The sequence below is a fragment of the Mycteria americana genome, chromosome 6 (genome assembly GCF_035582795.1).
Source record: "Mycteria americana isolate JAX WOST 10 ecotype Jacksonville Zoo and Gardens chromosome 6, USCA_MyAme_1.0, whole genome shotgun sequence".
Taxonomy (NCBI): domain Eukaryota; kingdom Metazoa; phylum Chordata; class Aves; order Ciconiiformes; family Ciconiidae; genus Mycteria; species Mycteria americana.
In genome coordinates this window covers 9599106-9621126 of record NC_134370.1, presented here as the reverse complement: position 1 = coordinate 9621126, position 22021 = coordinate 9599106, and the positions used below count along the sequence as shown (strand labels likewise).

The window sequence follows — 22021 nt, the reverse complement described above, 5'->3', positions numbered from 1 at the left end:
CATTCCCTTAGTCTATGGACCACCCCTACAAAATATTTGTAAAATGTCCATAAATGTCCACAAAATGTCCACTGAGTTCATTTAGTCCATGACTTTGGGGTTCATCTCTTATGGTTGTTACTCAGGACAGGAGAGGTGGTGTGTTGCTTGGAGTTATTGGGCACCAAAGCCAGCTCAGGTCAGGTCACTGCTGCACTTGCACTGCTTCTTGTAAGGCTTGTCCCCCATTTGTTCAGGTGGTTCCGGCTGTAGTAATTCCTATAACATGCAACTCAATTCACGGGATGCAACAATTTAAAGGTATTTCCATTACAATCTCCACCCCTGGTCCCTTTGGACAGACCATCAGGTTTAACATTGCAATGAAGTCCTCCCCTTGCCCCTGCTCCAGCTTGGACTTATCCACAGAATGTAGTACCTTCAGAAGTAAACTTGCTCCAACATGACCTCATGCGCAGCCACTGATGCTTCAAGGTGTACCTGCTGCAGCATGGACTTCATCCACAGCCACAGATGCTTCGAGGTATACCTGCTGCAGCATGGACTTTATCCACAGCCACAGATGCTTCGAGGTGTACCTGCTGCAGCATGGACTTTATCCACAGCCACAGATGCTTCGAGGTGCACCTTATCCAGCGTGGACTTATCCTTGGGCCACAATCCCTTCAGAGGTATACCTGCTGTGGCACAGACATAACCATGGCCACAGACATTTCAAGATATACCTGCTCTGGCATGGGCTAATCCATGGGCTAATCTTTCAAGCTCTTCCGTGGAGCCTCTTGCATCTAGTCCAGGGCTGTTTTCAGCTTTGAAACACAGAATATTGTATAAGACTTTGTCACAAAGAAGGAAACGACATCATTGATGGACCTATTCTTTTTCTCCCATTCATTGGATGTCTGCATCAAAGATGGAAATTTAAACAGGAATGTTTTGGTTGACTTATAAAACCTAATAGTGTTGCATATCTGTCCTTCTAAGCACTAGATATCACCCTTTCCTCTTCTAAAATTGGGAGAAAGAGCTTTCTGTCACGCTCATATCTGCCTTTTTTCCTTAGCTTCTCTGTCTCACATCTTCCTTCCTTTGCTTTTTCAAAAAAATTCTGTATCCTGCTTGTGGTGTATTTCAGATTTTTGTGGAGTAGTTTGTATTGACTTTTACTAGCAGTTCACTGCCCTTAAGTCTATTACATTGATCTTGCACTTTGACACTTTCATTTGTACTCTGTAATATCCTAAGCGTCTTCCTGGTCCTCGCTGATTCTGATGCGTTTTGCCTGTCTCTTGATAGAGGAAAACAAGCAGATCCGGATCTGCTTACTAAGTTTATGAAACTGTATTCACTTCGTACATCTGCACATAAAAAGCTTTCTCTCTCATCCTGTGAGAATGATACCCCCTTGCTGATTGTGTTGTTCATAAAATTGACTATTTTGTAATGGAAATATTCTCAGGAAAAGCTGTTAATTTTATAATTTTACCTTTCAGTTTTTACCCAAAAAAAAAGCTTTGGGGGAGAGATTAATTTCTTTTTAAATTGCTACACCTTTACAAGGTGTCATCTTTCTTTAGATAGTAGCATGGAAGAGTAAGCAAAGAATTGGTCTGTTCCTTGGGGAGCAGCTATGCCATGAAAGCAAACTCTTTTTGTACCTTGTGGCAAATAAAATGGTAAATGACTCAAGAGGGCCCACCAGTTGCAATAAAAGGCAAAGCTTCCTTTACTGAGGAAGACCAGAGAGTGCCTGAATTTTAGAGTAAAAAAAATCACTTTATCAATTGGTATTTGCTCCTCAGAAATGGAGCAAAATATTTGTTGGTAAAGTGGCAGAGAGCCTTAATATATTAAAAGAGTAATCATTTTTAAGGATAGCAATATAGCAAGTCCACGTTATGGCCATAAAAGCTGTTTTATTTTTGCAGGCACATGCAGGTACATTCAAAAAGTGTGATTGCATTGAAGCCCTGAAAGTACTGGAATGCCTCCTTCTTGCCAGCCTTCTTTAAGCAATGTGCTTGAGAAAGGGGAGTGTGAGCTTGGTTTGAACAAGTACCATGCCACTTATATTTGTGATTGGCTCAAGTGCTGATAGACTTATAGACTGAAAAATGTAAAAATATTTATGTATGCATGTAGGTTGTTACTGGACAATATGTTGGCTTCTTTTTGATATTTATAATGTGAAAGAATTTTGAAGCTTTTCCCTTCTCCATCTTTTTTTACCCTTTTTTTTTTTCAAGTCATTTCTTTGTCTACTCCCTCACCCTGTTCTTTGGGAAACAATGGGAAATGCTTGCACTAGTTATCAAAACAAATTGTTTTGATTCTTTGTATCCTCAGAATAACTCTTCCCATTTCCTGGCTCCACACCAAACTACACTTCAGATCGAAACAGCAGTCCTGAAAGGCAAGCTTCAGGAATTAACAAGAAATGGCTTCCTTCTCCTCTTCCGTTGTCTTACTCCTCTACAGTAAAAATTGAAGTAATCACTGCAGATAGGGTAGCTGTAATAATATGCTCCACTGGTTATCTACAAGGTTGGCCTATAATCCTTCAGTTTATAGAAATGTTAACTGCCCACACTAAAAGTTTGCAAATAAAGTAACTTATTCCCATATTACTTAAGGAAAGTATTTTGAAGGCTTGAAATGCAGCAGTAATATTATACTAACCTTTACTTGAAAAATGTTGATTGAGAGAAAATATTTTCTTTTCCAATGCACACAAGTGCTTGGAAAAAAAAAAGCAAAAAAAAAGCTTTTCTTATAAAATTTCAGCTCTTATTCTGAATCTTCACATTAACCTTGTTAAAATACCTACTCTTTTACTGTAAAAAACCAGCAGACCTATGGGAGGGCAGAATAAATTGAGAACACTTAATGAATTGGGATCAAGAACACCAGGCAACAGCACATGAATGTAATACTTTTTTGGTCAGAGTACGGTCTCTGATGTGTCTTTTCAAGTGGAGTGCATGTGACTTTTATTGTTTGGAGAGACTGTGATGGGAAGAGGAACAGCTGAAGTATTCCTGCATCCAGTCTGTATTGCAGTTTTGAAAGCCTCATTGCTTTCAAAAGCTACAAGGGGGACATGTTCCTACAAGGGGGACGTGTTCCTTCTGTAATTGTGACCAACCACATCCTTACCTCCAGTAGCAGTGTGAATTTCTTGTGTGTCAGTCTCCACGCATGCAATACGACAAAGCCCCAGTTGATGTAACCAACCTAAATACAGCCGAATTGGTATGTGATTTAAAAGTATTTTATATCTGAGTGTGGCAACATAAACTAAACGTTGTAGAACCCATGAAAGGTATGATAAAGAGCATCTTGCTGAGGGATATAGGATACTAGAGGATGCTTCAGAGAGCTGTAGTCCTACATTGTTAAACATTTTTACACAGTGCCTTAAAGACAAGAATAATGTTCTTTTTGTAATGCTTGCACCACTTCCAGAAAGTTAATGTCCTCTTTCAAGATGGGAGTCCTTGGATGCTACACTAGTACCAATAATAATAATAATAATAGCAATCTGCCTACATTTGAGGAATTCAAAGGATAGTCAAGGGGAAATGCATAAAGTAGTAGAAGGAATTATGAGTAGAATCAAATTTATCTTGGAGGAAAAAAAGACAATTTAAGACTAAGGAGAACCCAATAGTAAGATTTGGGAGTAGCTTCAGAGAAATAGTAGCAAATCTATTAGATCAATAATTTACAGTTGGACTAGGCAAACTAGACAAGATTATACTGTTAACGTGAAAAATCCAGGAGGAGGAGGAGGTAGATTATTTAATAGCAATTTCTGAAAATCTAAGATAAACGACTGTAATATTTTCATTCTACAGTGGATATGCAGAAAATCACTGCAGTTCATAAGTCTGTCTATACAACACCATGTCAAGATCAGTACTGAAAAAATCTAAGTAAATCAGACATAAGTGGGAAACTTTATATATAACACGATTTACTCATACTTTGGTGTGTAAACATTATAAATATCCTACAGCAATATAGAACTTCAGTAACAGATGGGCTGTCATATTTCTGAATTTCATTGGGTTTGGTAGCTTAAGTTATAACCTTAATATTGTGTTAATATGAATTACCTATTGGATTCACATCTACATTGAACTAATGAGATTTTCAGGCAAGCAATGTTTAAATTGGATTTAAGGGAAATAAGTGCTGGGAATAGGGAATACAAACAGAGAACATTATTACAGAATAGTCACTAGTACTTTGAATTTTATTTTAAACATTAAATAACCAGTGCACCACAAGCTTCATGATTAGAAAGTAATAGAACAAATACCTTGGTTTAGTTGAAAAACTGTGATCTGTATGTAATATCACTAAAGAGTATATAATTTCTAAAAACAATCTGAATGCTTAAGGATTTTGACTATGTGATCATGAAGTGTAAAAAGTGAGTATTTGTTGAGGTATTGTAAATGAGCAGATGGTGGTTACTTGTGCTCTAAAATTCGCTTTAAAGCATCTTTCAAGCAGTTTTGTGAATATGCATCATGACTGAGTGAAACTAAATGTGGGTTTGTACCAAAGGTTTTGTGTTCTTTGCTGTTTGTATGCATTTGTTGGCCTAGATAGGCATTCTGTTACTTTATGGAATTGCCTTTGGCTCTGTTTCATACTGTGGTGTAGATGCCTTCTCCTAGAACTGGTTCTCTGGTTCTTTTTTGCTTCACAGTAGCCTTTCTTATCGACCAAAAAAACAGTGAGTACCTTTTATAATAAGCTAACTGATGGGCATCTGAGCCAATAAAGGCAACAAACAAATCCCTAAACAGCAGTATTCTTCAGCAGGAATGAAGCTGGTCCTGTGTGAGATTTGAAAATTAATTTTAATAATTGCATTATTTCAGGACTTTAAAAAAAAAAAAATAAATAAAAGGAGGCTGGTTGTCTTCCTCTCCTGACTACAGTAGGTTGATGCCCTATCATCATCATTCCAGTGCCAACAACTGTGTAACTTCTTGTCATATTGCCCCTTTAGATGTGCTTTATCGTACTGCAGAAGACTATTAGAAAGGAAAGTAACGAAAATTGTCATGTAAACCATACAGTTGCTATCTAAGTGCAATTCATTTTTGCTACTTTTTTTTTTTAATCATAGAATCATGGAATAGTTTAGGTTGGAGGGGACCTTTAAAGGTCACTAGTCCCACATCCCTGCAATGAGCAGGGACATCTTCAACTAGATGAGGTTGCTCAGAGCCCCATCCAACCTGACCTTGAATGTTTCCAGGGATGGGGCATCTACCACCTTTCTGGGCAACCCGTTCCAGTGTTTCACCACCCTCATAATAAAAAAATTATTTCTTATATCTAGTCTAAATCTACCCTCCTTTGGTTTAAAACCATTATTCCTTGTCCTGTCACAACAGGCTCTGGTAAAAAGTTTGTCCCCATCTTTCTTATAGGTCCCCTTCAGGTACTGCAAGGCTGCTATAAGGTCTCCCCAGAGCCTTCTCTTCTCCAGGCTGCATAACCCCAACTCTCTCAGCCTTTATTCATAGGAGAGGTGTTCCATCCCTCTGATCATTTTTGTGTCCCTCCTCTGGACCCACTCCACCAGGTCCATGTCCTTCTTGTGCTGAGGGCTCCAGAGCTGGACGCAGTACTTCAGGTGAGGTCTCACCAGAGCAGAGCAGAGGGGCAGAATCCCCTCCCTCGACCTGCTGGCCACGCTGCTTTTGATGCAGCCCAGGATATGGTTTGCTTTCTGGGCTGCAAGTGCACGTTGTTGGCTCATGTCCAGCTTTTCATCCATCAGTACCCCCAAGTCCTTCTCTGCAGGGCTGCTCTCAATCCCTTCATCCCCCAGCCTGTACTGATACTGGGGGTTGCTCCGATCCAGGTGCAGGACCCTGCACTTGGCCTTGTTGAACCTCTTGAGTTTCACACAGGCCCACTTCTCCAGCTTGTCCAGGTCCCTCTGGATGACATCCCGTCCCTCAGGCATGTCAACCGCACCACTCAGTTTGATGTCGTCTGCAAACTTGCTGAGGGTCATTGATGAAGATATTAAACAGTACTGGTCCCAATACGGACCCCTGAGGGACACCACTCGTCACTGATCTCCATCTGGACATTGAGCCATTGACTGCTACCCTCTGGATGTGACCATCCAACCAATTCCTTATCCACTGAACAGTCCACCCATCAAATCCATATCTCTCCTATTTAGAGAGAAGGATGTTGTGGGGGACCGTGTCAAAGGCTTTACAGAAGTCCAGATAGATGACATCAGTAGCTCTTCCCTTGTCCACTGATGTAGTCACTCCACCATAGAAGACCACTAGGTTGGTGAGGCAGGACTTGCCCTTGGTGAAGCCATGCTGGCTGTCTCGAATCACCTCCCTGTCCTCCATGTGCCTTAGCATAGCTTCTAGGAGGATCTGTTGCATGCTCTTCCCAGGCACAGAGATGAGTCTGACAGGTTGGTAGTTCCCAAGGTCCTCCTTTCTACCCTTTTTAAAAACGGGTGCAATGTTTCCCTTTTTCCAGTCACCAGGGACTTCACCTGACTTCATGACTTCTTAAATATCATGGAGAGTGGCTTGGCAACTACATCAGCCAATTCCCTCAGGACTCTGGGATGCACCTCTTCAGGTTCCATAGACCTATGTATGTTCAGGTTCCTCAGGTGGTCATGAACCTGATCTTCCCTTACAGTGGGAGGGATTTTGCTCCCCCACTCCCTGTCTTGTGGTCCATCCACTTGAGAGGTGTGGGAAGAGAGGTTGCCAGTGAAGACTGAGGCAAAGTTGTTGAGTACCTTAGCCTTGTCCATTGTTACCAGTTTGCCAGTCTTGCTCATTAGAGGGGTACTCTTTCTTTGACCTTCCTTTTCTGGCTGACATACCTGTAGAAGCTCTTGTTATTCCTTGCATCTCTTGCTGAGTTCAGCTCCAGCTGCACCTTGGCCCTCCTGACCCCATCCCTACACAACTGGGCAGCATCATTATACTCTTCTGTCCTGCTTTTGGCTGGGATAGAGTTAATTTTCTTCCTAGTAGCTAATATAGTGCTATGTTTTGGATTTAGTATGAGGATAATGTTGATAACACACTGATGCTTTAGTTGTTGCTAAGTAACATTTACACTAGTCAAGGACTTTTCAGCTTCCCATGCTCTGCTGGATGCACAAGAAGCTGAGAGGGGGCACAGCCAAGATAGTTGATCCAAACTGCCCAAAGGACTATTCCATACCATATGATGTCATGTTCAGTATATAAACTGGGGGAAATTGGCCTGGGGGTAGCGATCGCTGCTGGGGGACTGGCTGGGCGTCGGTCGGCCGGTGGTGAGTGGTTGCCTCACTTCCCCCTATCCCCCCCCCGGGTTTTGTTCCTCTCTCTCTCTCTCTGTCTCTCTCGTTGTTTTCCTTTTCATTACAATTTACTATTCTTACTATTAATAATATATATTTTTCCCAATTATTAAACTGTTCTTATCTCAACTCACTGATTTTCTTACTTTTGCTCTTCCGATTCTCTCCCCTATCCCACTGGGGGGGGCGGGGTGGGGTGAGCGAGTGGCTGTGTGGTGCTTAGTTGCTGACTGAAGCTAAACCACAACATCTTCCCAGGGTACCTGTCCCTGCTTCCACTGCCTGTGCATTTCCTTTTTGCCCTTTAGTTTGCCCAGCAGGTCTTGACTCATCCATGCTGGTCTCTTGCCTTCCTTTCCTGATACACTTGGGTATCGAGAGCTCCTGCACTCTATGGAAGATGTCCTTAAAGATCTGCCAGCTCTGTTCTGCTCCCTTGTCCCCGAGGGAAGTTTCCCAGGGGTCCTATTGACTAACTCCTTGAAGAGCTGGAAGTTTGCTTTCCTAAAATTTAGGGTCCTGACTTCACTCTTCACCTGACCCATATCCCTCAGGACTGCAAACTCCACCAGTGCATGATCCCTGCAGCCTGGGCTGCCTCCAATCTTGACATCACCAATTAGCTCGCTTGTGTTGCTGACCAACAGGTCCAGTATCTCATCTGCTCTGGTAGGACTGTGTATTACCTGGCTTAAGAAGTTATCCTCGATGCACTCCTGCATTGCCCACAGCTCGCTGTGCTACTTTTCCAGCAGATGTCAGGGTGGTTGAAGTCCCCCAGCAGGACAAGAGCCTGTGAGCGTGAAGCCTCCTGTAGCTGGAGGAAGAAGGCTTCATCAGTAGGCTCTCCTTGATCAGGCGGCCTGTAGTAGACACCAACCACAAGGTTCCCTTTGGTTGCCTCAGTCTCTGATTCTTACCCGTAAGCTTTCAACCTGCTTGCGGCTATTGTTCAGAGACAACTCTTCACACTCTATCCATTTCTTGATGTAGAGGGCAAGGCCTCCGCCCCTCCTTCCCCGCCTGTCCCTTCTGAACAGCCTGTAGCCATCGATAGCCACACTCCAGTCATGGGATTTGTCCCACCAAGTTTCAGTAATGGCAATCAGGCCATAGCTTTCTAGCAGCACAGTGGCTTCCAACTCCTGTTTGTTGCCCATGCTGCCTGCATTGGTGTAGAGGCACTTCATCTGGGCTGTTGGCCGTGTCACCTTCTTAGAGGAACACCCCTTAATTCCTTTGAGGTATTTCACTGGTGTTTCCCTGGTGGCTCCTATTACCTCAGGAGCCCCTGGCTCATCTCTGTAGGACTTCAAGTGTGCTGCAGTGTAGCCAGCATGCCTGAGTAATAGGCTGAGGGTGCTCGCTAGCACCCTGTACCTCTAACCTTGGCATGTCATCCCACAGCATGTCATGGGCAAGCCTGATATTATCCCCTTCCCCCTTCAAGTCTAGTTGATAGCTCCATCAGTGAGCCCTGCTAGCTCGTGAGCAAAGACCCTCTTCCCCATTTGAGAAAGATGAATCCCATTAGACGCCAGCAAGCCTGGTGCTGTGTAGGCCATTATCGAAAAACCCAAAATTGTGGTGGTGACACCAGCCACGGAGCCATGTATTAATAGACCAGTCTTGTCTGTTTCTTCCAATGTCACTGCCCACAACTGGAAGGAGACAGGAAAAAATAACCTGTGCTCCAAATTCCCTTACCAACTGTCCCAAAGCCCTGAAGTCTCTTCTGATCGCCCTTGGATTACGTGTTGTGGCTTCATCACCACCCACATGGAAGAACGGTAATGGGTAATAGTCCGGGGGCCATACCAGGCTAGAAAGTTTCCTAGTGATATCCTTCACCTGGGCCCCAGGGAGGCAGCAGACTTCCTTATGAAGAGGGTCTGTCTGGCATCTGGGACCCTCTGTTCCCCTCAGAAGAGAGTCGCCTACAACTATAACCCATCTTTTCTTCCTTGTGGAGGTGGTCATGATACAGGGGGTAGGCCTTTCTGACCTTGGCGACACATCTGGTGTAGATGGACTGTCGTCCATGTCATCCATTGCCTGGCCTTCCACATCCAGAGCCTCATCCCTGTTGTACAGAGGCACCTGGGAAGGTGAGGTGGGCAAGGAGGGGGTTCGCCTGCCGCCCCGAGCATGGACTCACCTCCATTCACTCCTTTGCTTTAAGCTACTTCCTTCCCTGCCTGGCAGGGGGAGGATACAGGATCCCCTTGATCTTGGGTTTTTTCTGCTGGCTGTTTCTGTCTCAGGGAGAGCAGAGCATGGTTCCATCAGTCTATCTCTTTCTCAGACTCCCTGATGCTCCTTAACCTTTCTACTTCCTCTTGTAGCTCTGCCACCAAGCTGAGCAGATTGTCCACCTACTATGCATGAATGTATCTTTTGCTGTTAGAGAGAGACAAGGGTTGTTAGGGTTGGACAAGATGACCTCCAGAGGTTCCTTCCAACCTCAACCATTCTGTGAGTATAAAGCTGTCTTGTATTAGGACTTATTTTTAATTATTACCTTGAAATGAAGTTAGTAGAGACAGCCTTATGGATAAGCTGATGAATTGGCTGAGGATTTTGGGTCGTTTATTAAATAAGATATCAGTATTATGTCTTAATTAAAAGTACTGTGCAGGGGGGGGAAAAGAAGACTTGTATTCAAAATGCCCAACTTGGAAAGGAAGACCGCAGTTTTCAGGAAAAAACCAAACCAAACACAACAAGAAAACCAAGTAGAAATTTCTTCAGTGTTTACTCCATTTCTTGTATACGAAGGTACCAAAGGAATAATGTTATTCCTGATTTTATGTCACTGTTTGACAAAATGGTTTCCTGTAGATTCTGTAAATCTTATACTAGCTATGTTGCATAAAGGTTTGCAGGTAAATCTATTAAATAACATGATTGAAATTTTTGTCAAATCCTTCTTGTGTTTTGTGACTACTGGTCTATAGCTCCTATTTTTGTTTCATTTAATCGAGATAAACAAAGCAGACCATATTCTTGCACCTTCAGTCAATGATGTGTAATTATTTTACACCTGTATCTTGTGCCACTTTTTATATTCTGTTTGATTATTTTGCTTGCTTTAACCTGCTTTAACCCTAACTATCTAAGAAATAGAGATTTAGTTTAGTTATTTAAGCTCTTCCTGGGCTCTGAACAGGGAAGTGACATCTTCAAAGTACTGTTTGGCCCACTCAAAGTTGGTTGTGCAGGACAGGTGGGGTGAGTTGTGCTCTAGAGATGCAGTTCGTACTCTCTGCAACTGATAAGGGAATCTAGACAAAGACCTTAAATTCAACCTAGCTTTTAGGTGGCTGTGGTTTTCTGGGAGGGATCCGCCTGCTGTGTATTTCAGTTTTGACTTCTGCTTTGTTGATAGTTTGGCATATATTTGAGATGCTGTTTTGTCTGTTTTGTTTTTATAGTCAGTTAAAAACTACACCAAATGTCATGTGAGGAATGAACAGATCTGCAATAAACTGACCAGCTGCAAAAGCTGCTCGCTACACCTGAACTGCCAGTGGGACCAGCGGCAGCAGGAGTGCCAGGCACTACCTGGTAAGGGCTGTGGGGCGGCGATGCTGCTTTTTATAGTTGTTTGCAAAGCTGAGTAAATCTCCTCCATTATTGCAAAGAATATTTGCTCAATGAGGAGACCTGGATTTGTTTTACTTGTGCTGACTCTCCCTGCCTGACCATGCCTGTGCAGGTGAACACAGATGTAATTACATCACTGATTGATATATCAGTGCTACCTTTAATCTTGTTAGGAGATATAATAATATTAGTGAAGGCATAATGGCATGTACCTCTGCACAAGCCAGTGATGAGTTCTAGCCTGTGGGGATCACTGAGTGCAGAGCTGAATTGCCATACTGAGTCCTTTACTGTTACATATTCACTGACACTGTTACTTTTGCTAGCTGGGGTTTTATCTTATAAATTATGCTTCAATTATACTTCAATTTTCCTGTGCAGATAGGGCCCAAGATCTGGTTTCTTGATTGTCTAATGTTGGTAATACTATGAAAGCAGTGAATATTAAAATGCTAATATAAAATATTCTCAGAAGGTGACTGTTAACATTCTGAAATAATATTTATCTGTAATTCATATTCATAACTACATATATGCAGTTAGATATCAGAACCTTTTCCATTTGATCTTTATGTCCAGATGAAGTTAATGAACAGTTTTTTTTCACAGAGATTATTCATTAAAAAACTTTAATCAATTTATTCTGTGTGGTTTAAAACTGCATTTGTGTAATCTTTGTAAAGATTAACTATGATAGTTGCTCTGAATTAGTCATCTTTTTAATAGTTATCGGAATCTGAGTAATGCTGAAATATGGTGAAGAGGAAATATTTTCTAAGATGCTATCTGAATTTTCTATCATTCTGATTGCATTTGTATTTAGGCAAATCTAAATGCAAAGTTATGATGATAAAGCAAAGACAGGGTAAAGTTGTGATCTCTTAATTCTAGGACAGTTGTTTTCAGATTTTGAAATTTACATAACATTTAGGTAAAGTGATTGGTTAAAGCGCTATTAATTATGTACGTAATCTAATTGTTAATATTTAGTTGTGCTCTAATCTGAATACAGGGAAGAAACAGTGTCATAACGATATTGTTACGCTGAAACTTAGCATATACCTTATAAATATTTTATAAGTTGTTAAAAGTTTCTTTTCATAAAAATATACTATTCAATATGATACTACTTGATATTTTAGAATTTACATGACATGAAAAGGGAAATTGAGTGTTGGATGTATTCTGAATTATGATCTCAGGAAGACAAAATTCAGACTCCCTTAGGTTTTTTAAAAGTTTTTTCAAATCAGCTTTAATCGTACGCTTTTTACACTAGCTCATCTGTGTGGGGAAGGATGGAGTCATATTGGAGATGCCTGCCTCCGCATAAATTCTAGTCGTGAAAGCTATGACAATGCCAAACTGTATTGCTACAATTTAAGTGGGAATCTTGCCTCATTAACAACCTCAAAAGAAGTGGAATTTGTTCTGGATGAAATACAGAAGTATACACTTCAGGTAACTTGAGTAACTGTAATTGATGCTTATGTGAATTAAATTTACTTTGAGAAATCTGTTTTAGGGATTTGTCCAAAGAGAGGAAAGTTTATGCCTTCAAAGAAATGTAGCGTGATGCTAAAGACTGATATAAGTGATGTGTAGGATATTAAGGAAATCTCATGTTTAAAGCTAATGACGCAGCAGTTCCCAAGTGTTTCTCCTTATCAGATTTAACTGTTACAGGTTACTGTTTGCTTTCAAAATGTGACTCAAGAGAATGGCTAGAACACTGATCTGGGAAATCCCAGCCCTTTTCAATACACTGTGACAGCAGGAATCAAAACAAGACAAAATAATTTTTACTGTAACAGAGAAAAAAAATCCTGACTTTCCCATCAGTGTCCATAAAACTGCTCACAGGATTGTTTTTGGGTAGTGAATAGCTAGGCTGCAAGCAGTTGAGGACAGGGAGGTACTAAAGATGTGTATTTCTCTGGAAAACCCGAGCTCCCTATATAACTGGGATGTGGGATCAAAGGGTTACAGAGAAGCTGTACTAGTATGTGAAGCATGTGGAAATTCCCTGCACACTGGAATGAGCCAGGAGCTAATTAGCTTTCTGTGATAATGGTGGGGGAGGGAGAGGGCTGAAAGCTCTTACATGCCTCTGGCAGATACAGGAAGCTGCCATCAGAATATTCCTTAGGAAAGTGATCCATATTAACTAGTTAACTGTGGGACAAGAGAAGGGAAGTTGAAGATTAATTACCTGTCCACGGGTGGTCAGGTTCAGTTTTTTAGCAGTTAAATGTTCAAATGCTGATTGCTGTGTTGTTTAAACTGTTGGAAAGCCTACCCACATCACTGATACACATATGTGAAATACGTGTATGCTTGAAAGATGTCAAACCCCACAGGGTACACTCAGGCGGGATGTCTTAGCAGAATAAGATTCCATTACAAGCAAATCGGTTCATTTTAGCAAAGAACATTTTTAAAAGTGTGTATTTTGGCTTGTACAACATGCAGTGGTTCTTGTCTGTATAAAAACCCTAATTTTTAAGTAACTTAGGATTTTACAGTTACAGGAAAATGAAAGATAATTATGAATAATAATTAAAGCTTATATCAAGCTAGTATGCAATTTGCAAAGTTGTTATGTTGCAGATGAATTGAGATGCGTACAAAGGCAATGGCTGTTAAGGATCGCCTTTGTGTTATACTAAATCTGAATGCAAGAGTTTAGGGCTGTATACTGTGAATCAAAATATTCTGTTATCCTTTTTAGTGTTCCATTTCAAGGAGGAGAGGCAAACATAGGTTAGGTACTTAAGTTTTTTGTTTTTTTTTTCCCAATAAATGTAGGACCTGGACAGAGCAAAGTTTTTTTCCTAGTAAGACATGTATTTTCTATTATTTGCTAATAAAGGAGAGAGAGAAGTAATTCTTCTATGTCAGAAGATCTCCCCTGATAGTGTACTTACTGCAGTCTTGAAACACATTCTGTCTGTTTGCTCTTTGATATGAGATAATGTTGAAAATGTAATTGAAACCAAAATAACAAAATAACAAAATCACAAATGGAAATGATTTCTCTAGTTATTTATTTTGCCACCTTGCCACCCCCCCCCCCCCCCCAATTCCTATTAAAATACTGCACAGGAGGCCTTCAAATCTAATAGTGTGTGGTAGAGGATTGATATGACTGATATTACCTGACTGGCTTGAGGTGTAGATGAGAAATAGCTTTTTTTTTTAGTGTTTGGAAGCTAGATTTTTCTTACATTTCAGAGCTTAGAACTTCTACAAGGTGACATCCTGCTGAGCATATCTTTCTTTAAATGAAGTATGTCCTGAGCCAATGTGGTGATGTAAATTTGTGGTACCTCATGTACAGTTTATGCAATTGTAGACAAACATATGCGCTTTAAAAGTATATCTTGGATTAAATGATCATTTAGTTATCAGAATCTCTGATGAAATGCTACCATGACTTATCCTGGTGTTTTCAGTGGCATTTAGAAAAAAAAAATTTTTTTCATTTGTATCTGTCTGTCCAGTTACATTTATTCTGTGTGAGACAGCCTAAATGTCTTATCAGGTGTGACAGAGGCTCTCTGAAACGTCTTGATTTTCTTTTGTCTGCCTTTTCCTCTCAAACTGCAATCATAATGATTTAAGGAGTGAGATTTCATTTTAGATAGCTTGGTTTTGTAACAGGTGGTGACGTGGAGTTCACAAATGGAGTCAGAGCAACTGCAAGGTGAACACTATACCTTTAATCTGTATTATCTGTGGCGGAGTTTGACTTGTGTGGTTGATATCAAAGGCTTTAAAATCTTTCGCCTATGTGAAACAAAAGCTTTCAGGATTAGTGAGTGTGTCAGAGCAACATTTGGAAATAAGAATATGGATCTGTTTTTGTCTCTGTTTTATTTGATATTCTTATACTAAGAAAAGAATAACAACTTTGGTAACTGTTGTGTATTTTACAAACTGTTAAAATAGTGTCAATAAATGCTACAGCCTGGAAGGACTTAAGAATTCTTTATTTTTCCTAGAAACAATGTGGGACTTTGTAGATTGTTTTCTAATACACAAAGTCTGTGTTTTGGGACAAATTTAGGACAATTTCTTCATCATGTTTAGAATAATACAAAACATAGATGCTTTGGAAAGATTCAGAGGGAGGAGGCTGCCATGGTCTCCACACCCTGTCCAGACCTCATTGTGTATCAATAATTTCTCTTAATTCCAATACTAAACTGGAAATCAATACATTGCCTCCCTTTAAAGGATAAGGTTCATTTGGTACTAAAAAAAGGGACAAAACAAAGACCTTTTGTAGTATGAAGTCAAAACACTGTTGAATTTGCAGATGTGTTCTAAAACTGTCACCAATAATTTAAAGTCTAATTTGTATTTTTCATTGAAAATAAATGAAATTCCTTAAGCAAATACCAAAGTAAACACAATGGATAGACTTCAGATTTCTGTACTAAAGCAAAATGACACTTGATACTTTTTCTTATATGCTGTTTTATTGACCTAGTAAGCAAAATATTATGAAAGGGAAGATTCAAGGTTTTCTGCAAAGTAGGTTAAACAGCAATATGAGGTTAATTAATTGTTCCTGCTAATATTCAAATGTTGTATACTCATTTAAAAGTGCAATTAATTCTCTTGGGAGATTGCTTACAACTGTGGGATTTAACTAAAAATAATAATTTTCTTGTTAGCATGCAATAAATTCTGAGAAGAATTAGTTTTGGTGTAGTAAGCATAAACAAAGATGAGAACAGTTTTAAATAATGCCTTTCATTATATAAACTTTGCAACTTTTCCTTTAACTTACTGTTCTCAGGGCTAAGCATCCTTTATAAATTACACTTGCGTGTAGGTTGCAGTTAATTAGTGAGCTTTGCATGGCGGTGTTATTCCTTGTTAGCTCAAAGTATTCTCAGAGGGCTGTATGTTTTTATGGTTTTATCGTATGTTTGGCTGTAGAGAAGCTGACATCTACTTTTTTTCTGTATTAGTCCTACTTTACTGTTGTGGTTTTGGAAGTCTAATAACTTATTTCAGGACTATGTCTCCCTATTGGAGTTGTTGCATTGACTGCCCATTCGTTCACTTCTTGTTCAACTGTCTTCCTACTTTCAGGAAGTGGGGAGCTCAACTCACTTTGGATGCCTGAGAAGAGAACCTGAATTTCCAAAAAAACTGTCCCTTATAAAGAAGAAAACTCAAGGGTATCTAAATCAAAGTCACACTGGAATACTAGCTATAATCTCTGGAGATGGAAATGGAGGAAGTTGGAGTCTTTTCAGTTCGCCACGTTTTATGTGGTTTTTTTAACCAATGCCACAATAGCAAAATTTGAAAAGACTAGGAGAAATAAGTGTTCTTATGACCTAATACGTGACCCCTACTATGCCTTACATCTAGATTTCATCAGTTGTGTTTAATAGATACTGAGACACTTAAAAACCATGAAGCTTGCTTCCACTGCTTATATGGTGTCATTCACTGGGTAAATATTTACAAAATATGAAATGTGTAGGTCTTTAGCATAGTTAGAATTGATGCATAGTTAAGAATAGAAACCAAGCAATGAGGTAGTAAATAGAATGGATGGTTTCTCTTCGTATAGCTCTTATTTTCAGCAAGCAGGTTTCTTTGTTCATAATGATGCAGAAAAGAGGCAAACTAACTGCAAGCTCTTCTCAAAACTGTGAATGTTGTGGAAATGTGAGCACTAAGGGGCCACTGTATTTTCAAAGTTTAATTGAATGTTTCTTCCTAGGGCAACTATGTTCCTAGAAATCAAGGAATTAAAACGATTCTTGAAAAGTTTGTTGAAGTTTGGTAATAACACATTGTGATGCACACATTAGAAAATGAGTCAGAAGCATATCGTACACTTCCAGGGCAATTTAAGATCCAAAATGAAAGGAATTTAAATAAAGGTGGGAATAAATTTCTGAAAGAGATATATAATTCCTTAGCAATTTGCATAATTAAGAAACAGAGGAGAATTTTGAGCCTCAGTAGTAATTGGCTATTCAGTAAAGGTAGACTTGCTCACTTCACTCATCTGCAAATTATTCATCCCTCATTAAATTAGCGCTGAGGCAGCAGTAGTGCCTGAAAAATGTATCATGACTACAAATGATCAGATTCACTGTAGATCTCAAAGCAACTTAGTCTGACTTAAATTTTCGGAGTAAACAGTGGATTTAATATGAAGTATCAGCTCTCTAGTTAAGGTTACACAACTTTCCTTTCTAACGTAGTTCCATAATTACTACATAAAATAAAATTAAAATTGGGTGGTTTAGAATAAGAGAAGAGCACATTTTTGAAGTTGTTAGTGATCAGTTTTTAATAAATTCCTGTAATGGCTAAAAACTTGCCTTATGTTCAATTAAATAGGACTGTAGATGTAAGTACAGAATGATGTTCTATTGGTATGCATCATATGATTGCAATTTTGCTGTTCTGTCAGATGAAAATGAAGCCCTGTCCAGCAATTTGTCTCAGAATTTAATAATTCCTAAATCTTTTTTCTAACTTAATATAAAGATTGATTTCTCACTTAAAAGGGTTTTTGGCAACTTGTTATCAGTGTTATAAAAGATTGTTCTATAAAAACAGATAAACTGTGACTAGCTGCATTTCAAGCACAAGTATATGGCTTCTAAGATGGGTTGTGAGTTCTAAAAACTGGCCTAGAAAGAAATAGGTGAGAGGAGAAACCTATTCTAGAGAATGGTTCTAAATTTTCAATCGTGTAGTGGGATAAAGCTATGGAGTAGTTCTCAGGATATATTTGATTGCATTCTCCAGTGCAATGTTAGTCAGGCCCATTACAAGCTTTGCCAAGATGGATTTGGCCACCTGCTTTGTATTGCATTGCTTTGTTTCACTGTAGAATTTTACTGTGATCATTTCTGGGTATTTTCCTCACTCTTTTTTTTTTTTTTTTTTTTTTTTACTGATAAGTTACCTAGAATGCTATTGAGTAAGCTTGGTGGTTGTTGATGTTGTTTTAAAATGAATTGTATCTAATGTATAATGGGAGTTTTCATAAATATGCCTTGGAGCCTAATTTTTAAAAAAATTCTCCACTGAAACACTTGAAAGTATACATAATTTTTCAAAATATGGTGAGTGATAGTATTCCAGAAAAAAATTGTCTCAATATAAACAGCCAGAATATGAGCAGTGGTATTCTACAATCATGTTTAAACAAATTCTGGCCTATGCATGTTGAATAAAAATAGAAAAATAGTATATTGGAATTCATATTTGCTCCTATGAGCCACAATTTCCTCCCTATCCTTTCCTCTTCCCACACGAAGGAAAAATTAAGGCAAAGTTTTATGAACTTCGCCATTTCACATAGAAATCTATAACATAATTGAAATAATTCCTAAATCTTGTGAAGAATAATTATCTGTGTTATGTAGTCAAAAAGCTATTATTTGTTTTGGTGACTTTTTGTGGATGTATCATGATGTAGATGAAATACAGCTTTTAGCTGTTAATGATTTTAAATGGGAATAAAAATGTTCAGCGCTGATGTCCAAAGAAATGATAAAGCATTAGTTAAAAAGATAATGGTATTTAAAAGTTAAAAAATTTAAGAGGCATAAATAGAAGTTCATTCCCTAGATACAGTTGAGAATTGTGGTTAAGAGATGCAAAGTTAAGATTATGATTCAAAGCAAATGGTTAGTCTCATGTCAATGCAAAACAGAAGCTTTTCCATTACTTATTAATAGCAGTAGTAGCAGATAATAAGGCTCAAGTGTTAGGGAAGTTAAGACATCAAATAAAGAAGTATTTTGATAGCTAATGTCTAAAAATATGAAGTGCTGTTATTTTAATTACTAAATTTTTCCAACTGTTAAGATATTTTCTTTTGCATGATTAAAATGAACTTTATTAAAACAAACATGACAATTAACTTCAGCTAGCTAGAAAATAATTTCAGTTGAAATAATTTTAGGTTTTATAATGTCAACGAAGAATTAGGAGATATCACCTGTCTTACCGTTCCATATTCATGGAAGGGTGGTAGAGCTGAGTATAAATAGAACATGAGTAATACATTTTCCTTGTGGGTTTTTTGTATGCACTGTGTCACTGAAAATTCATTGGTCTGTCTTTGTATGTTTGTGCATATGTGCGTGTAACATCTGAAGGGACATCCCTTTTACTCTACCTCTCTGTGAGACTGAAATCTTTATGAATAGCAATGTCTGCTTCCACCCTGCTTGCCTGCTAGTGCTTTGTTAATCAAGAGATGGGAGGGCAGAATGACCACAATTTTTACCAAGTTTCTAGGGACTAGCAGCTATAAAGTGGAGCTGTACCATTTGTTTGGCTTCTAAATGAGCAAAGCTAGATATAGTCCCAAGTTGGACTAGATTGTCCACTCTTTTCTTAAAGCTAGGGCATTGCAGACTGTACTTTGCATTAACGAATTCTTACACCTTCTCTAGAGACAGCAAACGCTCCCCTTTCTATTTTGGAGCAATGAAGGAGGAGGTAGCTCTGATAAAATCTTTAGCTTCTAGCAAAAGATATCAGCCTTGCTGAAATCAGATTCTGCTAGGAGACAAGAGCTGGAACGGGTCCTGCTGAGCTCAGACAGTGAAGGTCTCCAGAAGACCTTGCTGCCTCCTTACCAGTGCAACACATGATGATCATGCATTTGGCATGAAAGGAAAATTCTAGTAATGGTAGGAACCACATGCTTTTGGAGTTCCCATTGACTTTTGTCCACAGTGGACTGGCAACTCCAGCAAGTGTGGACTACTTTAAAGCACCCAGGAAAATTGTGACATACATTAGATACTATAATAGTCAGCTTGAAGAACCGAGATAGGCACAGTCAAAACACTTAGAAAAAGTTTCAGTACATTTCTGCTCACCTGTTGTCTGGCTCCCTAGTAGGAAGCTAAGCAGCAGCACAACCCCAGTGTGGTGAGACAAAGGTGTCTTGAATAAGAATGATTTCCTGAACTAGGTAATCTCATTGTTTACTGACAAGTTCTTTCATGTGTACATGTTCACATGTGTACTCATTCACGTGTGTTGGAGCTTTTCCTCCTTCCTCAAATAGAAGAGGAACTGATTCTGATTGAGTTGTAGGTTCCTCTTCAACTCTGAATCTGAACAACTTAGTGCCAAATACAGTGAGGATAGGATGGGTTTCTCAGTTGTGGTTTTTGGGCATCTTGAAACTATACAGTCATCAAGGCCTTGAGGAAGAAAGAACAAGTCTTCAGAACTATCTAAGGAGTAACTTTCTTCCACTTACATATTGAGCAAAGATTGTCTGACCTTCCAATAAAGAAGCTGATATTTTGAGAAGAAAAATTTAGACATATTAGAGGCTGATTTCATGTCAGCAAGAGTTGATTTGTACTGTATTTTTCACCCACCTGGTTTGATAACAATATTTTTTCAAGCGGCCTGGAAACTAGAATCTTATATCAGTGAGTTCTGGGTACAAAGAACAGGCAGTCTGGTTTCCTTCCTGTCTGGTTCCCTTCAGAAGCATCTTCGGCAAGATATTCGAAGCAAAGGCATCAGTTTCCTACATTCATTTTGCGTTAAATGAAACAACCATAGAGTTCAACTGAAGGGTGTTTAACTCGCATTATTTCTTAAGCCTGAAGAAGAAACTGAATTGGCATTCTCATTTGGCGCCTTTGAAGTCCCTCAGTTGCTTCAAGTACTTTGAGAATCCCAGCTATTATGACTGAACCTTTCATCAGTTTGAGAGATAAGGACTAGATTTATGCTTTTTTTTTGTGAAGAAATTAGTTTGATAGTCACAGCATGCTGGTGGCTGCAGGTGTCACGGGTAGAACTTCCTGAATTCTCTATTCACTTTTTTTTCTGTTGGCTTTCGTGCAGTGCAGCAACACTCATTTTTGCTGATAAGCTTTGGTGATATCAACACGCAAGCTCTGCTATCGCCAGCAGTCTTCAGCTGTAGTCCACCACATCATGGAATTAACGCCACATAATTGAATATGTGCTTTATGCATTTCCTTGGAGCACTTTGGTGGCCTACTTCTCAGCTATTTACCATATTTTAATGAGACATTAAAAAAAATGTTTTGGATAATCTGTTTTTGGCATCCTAACAACATGCCCAGAGCAGCATAAGTGAGCCTGCAAGGCGGTAGCTTCAATGGTGTGTATTTGATAGCATGCTAATCAGCGTTCAGGTCTGTATTTTGCTGTGTTACACTAGCAAAGAGCCAAAGATGGTACATATGGAATTTGAGATATTTGACACGATGACTATAAGTTGTCCAGATATTACAGCTATCAAGAATGATGATGACTATGGTATGTGTTGCTTTTGCTAGAAGTCTTTCATTTCAGGGGTGCTGCTTTTATCCCCTAAAGGGGTTTTGAGACACTCTCCTACTCAAATAGAAGAATTTCTCTCCAAATGTCACTGCTGCACTGTCAGTATTCATTATTGGCCTGACGTGCTTTTCACCATAGCTGGAATAGGATCTCTGTTTTCTATATACTGATGCTGAGGCCAAATTATTTGGCAGTGCAATCGAAACAGTCAGTAATATGTTGAAGGTTCTCTTGGCTAGAATTCCTCAGCCCCAAAGTAGGCATTTAGGGTTGTTTTAGGTCTGTGTTTGTCAGCAATTTATCCTGCCTAAGCCCCTGACATTTTTCATACGTGCCTGGTGTGCATGCTTAGCATTCTACAGAAAGATGTCTAGTGACATGCATAAATATCTAAGGTTTTCTGATGCATGTGGACCACATACATATACAGCAATCCAGGCAACTAAAAAACAAATAAGACAACAGATGTATTATCTACCACTTTCCAGATGCTCCAGTTCTGCTTTTACTGCTTACATCATGTTCTTTCTAGTATCCAGAACATGGGAGCTCTCTCAGACACCTGGAAAGTTGGTCACCTGAAGTAGCAATGAAATTATGAAGTAAATACAGAAATATGACGCAAGAGTGGGTGGTGGCTTTTTTGCTGGATGTTCTCATTGCTGTTCAAGAGTCTCCGAGAGTGCATCACTGCTTATGAAATGGAAC

The 22021-nt window shown here is 39.3% G+C and overlaps 1 protein-coding gene across 1 annotated transcript in view; it reads left to right on the top strand.

Moving 5' to 3' along the window:
• ATRNL1 (attractin like 1) overlaps positions 1–22021 on the top strand; it is a 542236-nt gene that overhangs the window by 118596 nt on the left and 401619 nt on the right. Inside the window, exons 14-15 of the mRNA XM_075504052.1 lie at positions 10801–10933; positions 12252–12433. Of these exons, the coding sequence (XP_075360167.1) occupies positions 10801–10933; positions 12252–12433 (315 nt within the window). The remainder of the gene's footprint in view (positions 1–10800; positions 10934–12251; positions 12434–22021) is intronic.